Source organism: Phascolarctos cinereus, unplaced genomic scaffold (assembly GCF_003287225.1).
Source record: "Phascolarctos cinereus isolate Bilbo 61053 unplaced genomic scaffold, phaCin_HiC Scaffold_726;HRSCAF=1367, whole genome shotgun sequence".
Taxonomy (NCBI): Eukaryota; Metazoa; Chordata; class Mammalia; order Diprotodontia; family Phascolarctidae; genus Phascolarctos; species Phascolarctos cinereus.
In genome coordinates this window covers 421,815,255-421,821,278 of record NW_027556098.1, presented here as the reverse complement: position 1 = coordinate 421,821,278, position 6,024 = coordinate 421,815,255, and the positions used below count along the sequence as shown (strand labels likewise).

General features: G+C 53.7%; 1 protein-coding gene across 1 annotated transcript; it reads left to right on the top strand.

Annotated features, from left to right (window-relative positions):
- Positions 1-3,238: 3,238 nt before the first annotated feature.
- On the top strand, positions 3,239-5,824 carry LOC110219828 (uncharacterized). Its single transcript, XM_078146274.1, has 7 exons — positions 3,239-3,431; positions 3,675-3,710; positions 3,968-4,252; positions 4,338-4,475; positions 4,583-4,739; positions 4,953-5,192; positions 5,427-5,824. Exons 1-6 carry the CDS (start codon positions 3,239-3,241, stop codon positions 5,173-5,175), a joined length of 1,032 nt encoding a protein of 343 aa, XP_078002400.1. The 3' UTR covers positions 5,176-5,192; positions 5,427-5,824.
- The last annotated feature ends 200 nt before the right edge of the window (positions 5,825-6,024 follow it).

Sequence of the window (6,024 nt, the reverse complement as noted above, 5' to 3'; positions counted from 1 at the left end):
GCAAAGAATTGGAAACTGAGGACATGTCCATCAAATGGGGAATGGCTGAGCAAGTTACGGCAGATGATTGGGATGGGATATTACCGATGTTGTTTGTCCTTCGTTCACAAAGAGGACCATGGTATCAGGGAGGGGTGCTGCGACAGGCAAGAGAATTGGATTTCAGTGAGGCACCGCTGTGCAAAGTCACCAGCCTCACTTTCTCCTCCAGAGCTGCCTGGGGCCAGTGGCCAGAGACAGATCAGGAAGACTGGAGATGGCTGTAAGAAGTGATGAAGGGGATTGTTTCAGAAAAACCCAGGAAGATTTGTGTGACTTGTTACAGAGTGAAGTGAGCAGAAGCAGAACAGTTTATGCACATTTACACAATTTATTATGACAACATATAAAGTATATATATAAAGTATAAAGACTTTAAAAGACTTGGGAATTCTGATCAACGTCATGGCCAACCACAGCTCTGGAGAACTCGCGATGAAACATGCTGCCCATCTCCAGAGGATGGACCTACGAACATATGGATTGAAATGTGAATTTAGTTTTGGACGTGGCTAATGTAGCAGTTTGCTCTGCTTGGCTCAACAGAGTCTTTCTTGCTTTCTCATGGGTCAGTGAGGGGGAGGAAGGAGGGAGAGAATTTGGAACTGAAAATAAAATAAAATCAAAATAAAAAAAGATAACGAGTTCTGTTTCAGACATGTTCAATTTGAGGTGCCTGAGTCATTTGGACACCCTCAACTGACAGATATGATCTCCTTTCTCAAGGTTGCCAAAGACAGGTTGATCCTTCAGTCAGTAGCTAGCCCTATAATTCCATCAAGTTAATTAAATCGCTTGTTTAGTGGCTCATCTGAGTCTGAAGGGATTGAAATCTCACTAATGTATAGAATGAGCCCCTCCCAGGTTTTAGTTAACTTCTCCGGATGTGGACTACTCCAGGTTTCCTGCCCTTCACCAGCTGTCACTGTAAGCACTCAGAAGCTGAAAGGGCCAGCCTTACTTAACACCTCATCCCCTGTCCTCTCTGCACTTTCTATCCTCTAGTTTCATCACGGGTTAGGGGAGAGGGAGCTCTACTGGTTAGTCCCTCACTCCAGAGAGAAGACAGACTTCATCTCCATTTTCTTCAGCTATGGAGAATGCTCCCAGACCACCAAAGGGTAGAAGAGAGTAGTGGAGGGAATGAAAATAGGAGAAAATATCCAGATTACCTTTATAGTATTCAAGCCTTGCTGAGCCATTGATGGGAGGCTCCCAGGAGCCATGGACAATGGGGATAGATTAATATTCCAATGTTTTAAAAAGAGAAAGGACCTGGATTATGTGAACTCTGAGCTAGCGAAATCGTGAACACTGGAAGCTCAGAAGGAAAAACGAGGCACCAAAGATAGTTATGGCAGTGTCATCTGTAGTGATAAAAACACTAGATGCCGTTGAAATGTCCAACAACAGGGAAACGGTGAAATAAATTATGGAGACTTCACAGAAGGAAATGTGTGAATGTGATTCAGGTTGAGAAGTCTGGGGAATTCAGAGGTGCGGGAAAGACTTTTATGGAATAATGCAAAGCAGAAAAAAATAGCCCTGGGAAGATATAGGCATTAATATACTCATCATAACTGAAACGTACAAGGAGTGGATGGGGATGAGAGATTCCCCTGTGGAGGCTGAGAGTGGCTGGCTCCCCTATCTGAGCCACCAGAGAGGGATCAAAGGGCTTAAGGTAGTGATGCTCCAGGGCTGGGTAAGTGGAATCTCATCAACACTTAACCCTGTCTATTGAGATGATTATAAATTGTAACTCCCGAGGGGCTTGTAGAGAGATCTCCCAGTGCAAGGAGACTTTCTCTCTGTCTTTCTCTCTGTCTCTGTCTCTCCCCCTCTTTCTCTGTTTCTTTTCCCCCCGTCTCTCCTCCCATCTCTCTGTCTCTCTCTCCCTCCCTCCTCCCCTCCTCTGTATCTGTCTCCGTCTCTTTCTCTCCTCTCTCTGTCTCTCCCCCATCTCTCTGTGTCTCTGTATCTCTCTCTCTGTTTCTGTCTCTCCTCCCCTCTCTCTGTTTCTGTATCTCTCTCTGTCTCTCTGTCTCCATCTCTCTCTCCCCCTCTCTATCTCTTCCCGATCTCTCTGTTTCTCTGTATCTCTCTCTCTGTGTCCCTGAATCTCTTTCTCTGTCTGTGTGTCTCTGACTCTCTCTGTCTCTCCCCCCTCTGCCCTCTCTCTCGTCTCTGTCTCTCTCCACCTCTCCCCTCTCTGTCTCTCCTCCATCTCTCTGTCTCTGTATCTCTCTCTCTGTCTCTGAATCCTTCTGTCTCCGTCTCTCTCTGTCTGTCTCTCCCCCTCTCTCTGTTTCTCTCTGTCTCTGTCTCTGTCTCCCTCTCCCCCATCTCTCTGTGTCTCTGTCTCTGTCTCTCTCCCCTCCCCTCTCTCTGTCTCTCCTCTGTCTCTGTATCTCTCTCTGAATCCTTCTGTCTCTCTGTCTCTCCAGCCTCTCTCTCTGTCGCTCTGTCTCTGTCTCTCTCCCCTCTCTCTGTCTCTCCTCTGTCTCTGTCTCTCTCTTCCCCCTCTCTCTGTCTCTCCCCATCTCTCTGTGTCTCTGTCTCTGTCTCTGTCTCTCCCCCCTCCCCATCTTTGTCTCTCCCCTCTCTCTCTGTCTCTGTCTCTCTCTCAAAGGAAGCATGCTTAGCTGGAATCATTCAAACCTGTACAGCAATGTCTGCTAGGCTGGTGCCTGGAGCCCAGAGAACAGTGCTTTTTCTGTAATAATGACTGTTTGCTGATTCTCCCTTGGTGTTTGTGCCCTTCTCAGGGCAGCTGGGAGGGTCTGGGCTGAGCTGGCCTCTAGTAGGCGGGGGGGGGGGGGGGGGGGGGGGGGGTGGCCGCAGGGGAGGGATGGGGGGTCAACCTTGGGGGGGTTGCAAGGTCTCTCAAGGTGGGGAGTACCTTGACACTCACAACATCTTAGATCCAGGGCTGTAAGGGACCTCGGAAACCGTCAAATCCAACCCCCTCTCATTTTACAGAAGAGGAAACTGAGGCTTCAGCCAGAGAGGCTGCACCTTGTCCAAGGTCACCCTCCAGTAAGTAAAGTTCAAGGGCGGGATTTGAACCCAGGTCCACCGGCTGCAGGCCACCCAGATGATTCATGTTAGAGAGAAGCTTGGAGGCCATCATTGCTGGTGAGGGAAGGACGCAGAGGGAAATTTTGTGATTCATCTCGGGTCACCCCACAGCCGCCCCATGACTGCTGAGAGGAAACAGCCCCTTGGTGGGTCCTCTGGGTGGCCAGGAGGCAGGTGCGCCCTCACCACATCCTTTGTTAACATCCAGGCTCTCGGCCTCAGGCTCTTGGCCCCACGCTCTTCTGTGAACACGGGCCTTGGCCGGAGCCGCCAGACGATGTGTTCCTGGAATCCTGTCCTGCTTTGCCTGGGTGAGGCCTGGGGACCGGGGCTGGGGGGAAGAGGGAAGGGATGGATGGTCCAGAAGGGATGGCTGAGGGAGGGATGAGCCTTGTGACCTGGGCTGGGATGCTCACTGCCCTGGTTTTACCCTCTGTAAGATGAGGCTAGTGCATCAGGGGAAGTAGAGGCTCCTGAGGGCCCCTGGAGATGAGGCTTCAGGCAGGGTGGGGATTGGGCCCAGTGCCCCCACTAATTAGGGCCTTTCTCCCCAGGGCTCTGTCTCAGTTACATGACTGGGGTGACAGAGGGTAAGTCATGGCCCCCAAACTCTGCACCTCCAGGTACCCCGAAGCTGGGAGGCAGTGAGTGTGTGAGAGGTGGCCCTGGGGGCAGGATTGGGAGTTAGGAGACATGGGTTCAAATCCTACCTCTGATCCATATGCATTGTGTGACCTGATCTCTCCAGGCCTCAGTTTCTCCCCCTGCTGTATCTCTGTGATCCCCTGACAGTGAGGGGGTAGGGTTGTGGGGCTTGGGGAACCCCATGGGATTGATTCTCTCCCAGGGAAACTCCCCAAACCTTCCCTCTGGGCCACACCGAGTCCCACCATCCCTGTGGGGTCACCTGTGAGCATCTGGTGTCGGGGACCACCTGGGGCCCGTTTGTACTACTTGGAGAAGGCTGGGAGACCCGAATCTTTGCTGAAGACTCACCAGCCTTGGCCTAGGAATGAAGTCTCATTTTTCATTTCGGGTGCATCACAACTCAATGCTGGGCCTTACCTCTGCTCCTACCAGCTACTGGCTCGATGGTCCGAGCCCAGTGATGCCCTGGAGCTAGTGGTGACAGGTGAGGGGGACCCTGCCCAGGACAGATATGAGGAGGGGTGGGGATGAGCAGGCTCCAGCCCTCTGACTGCCTCCACCTTCTTTAGGGGTCTCTCGGAGCAAACCCCACTTACTGATGAAGCTGAACACCTCCACATCTCTAGAGGCCAGGACTGAGTCACGCCCTACAGCTGCACCAGGCCCCACTGAGGACAGAGGCACCAGTAGGCCAGATTCAACAGCTGGTGAGGGACGGGGGCTGTCAGGGCTGGGGAGAATGGGGAGTGGGTGTGAGGGGCCCTGTCCTCTGCGGGGCCATGCACATAGACCTCTTCCCACTGTGTCTGTCCAGGTCCCACCCTTCAGAATTATACGGTGCCCAATCTCCTCCAGATGGGCCTGGCCGGGTTTGTCTTGGCCGTTCTGGGAGTCCTGCTGGCCTGGCCTGGCTGGAGGGGCAGCCCCCTGACTGGCTGCCTCTGCCTTCATAGACACTTTCACTTTCTCAGGTAACCTGGGAAGACAACATCCTGGCCTGTCTGAGCCTGGGGGATGGTTCTTAGACATAGATGCCTGATGGGGGAGTGGATGGAAAGTGATGGCGGTCCAAGGTGGTCAGTTATGGGAGGAACCCCAAGGGGCCCAGGGGGAGGAAGGATTGTGGAGGGGCAGCCTCTCCCCCTTCTGCCCCTCTCTCACCTCCTCCCTGTACCCTTGAGCAGAGTCCGGGGGCGTCTTCCTCCAGCCTCCAGGGGCTTCGTGGCCACATCCTCTCTGGACCTCGCTCTTGAAGCTCTCCCACCTGCTTCTGGCCCCAAGCCAGACTCAGAGCAGATGACAACCCTCAGGACAGGTCGTCCTACAATCACTCTGGGTCCTCACCAGCTCACCTGGGGAAGCCTAGAGGTGCTTCAGGAACTCACCCCAGGTAGTCGGAAGTCCTGAGAGTGAAGGGAGGCCAGGTATGTGTCTGAGGAGCTGTTCAGGCATCTGGAGAGCCTAGCTCACCCACATTTAGTGGGGTTCCATAGCAAGGTGGGGCACTGAGTCTAGGAGAGGCATCTCATTGGGGGTGGTGGGAGCTGGCGCCCAAGAGGGGAAGTGGCTTTTGAGGGTCCCACAGTAAGGAAGCAGGACTTGGAGCAGGCCCCTTCATTCCTCCGCCAGTGCCCCACGAGGGTGTTCTTTCTTCACAGGAGGCCCTTCCTCATCTGGTCTCTGTTCCTGTCACCCAGGAAGAGGAAGGCTGGGGGGTGCTTGCTCAGCCTTGGAATCTACCTCTCTCCAGTGCCCTGCCAGCTCTGAGGCTCCCACCTTGTCCCAGGACCCCTCCAGCCCCCACAGCCTGGACCTTGGGGTCCCGATTGCTTCCTCCTTCATTTCAGTACTTCAGAAACATTTGTTGAGTGGGGCTGATTTACTTGCCAAGAGTTTATAGGTTTTAGGTTGAGCCTGCCATGTTTCAGATGAGGAAACTGAGGCTCAGAGGGGAGGAATTGACTTGTCCCAGATCACCCAAGTAGGAGAAAGCAGCTCCAGGCTTCCCACCCAGAGCCCTGACTCAATCCATTGATTGCAGCCCCCCCCCCCCCCCCCCCCCGTGCTCATCACCAGGCCTCCTCTGCTCCTGCGGCTGTCACCATCACACAGCCCCACTCCCACCTGCTGGACAAGGCCAATGACCTCCCAGCATGAGGCCCAGCGGAGATCCTGTGAAGGAAGCCACCTCTCCTGATGTAGAGAGAGCAGGGGTTTTTGGTGGGAGACAGTAGCCTGGGGCCCCAGAGGGGAGGG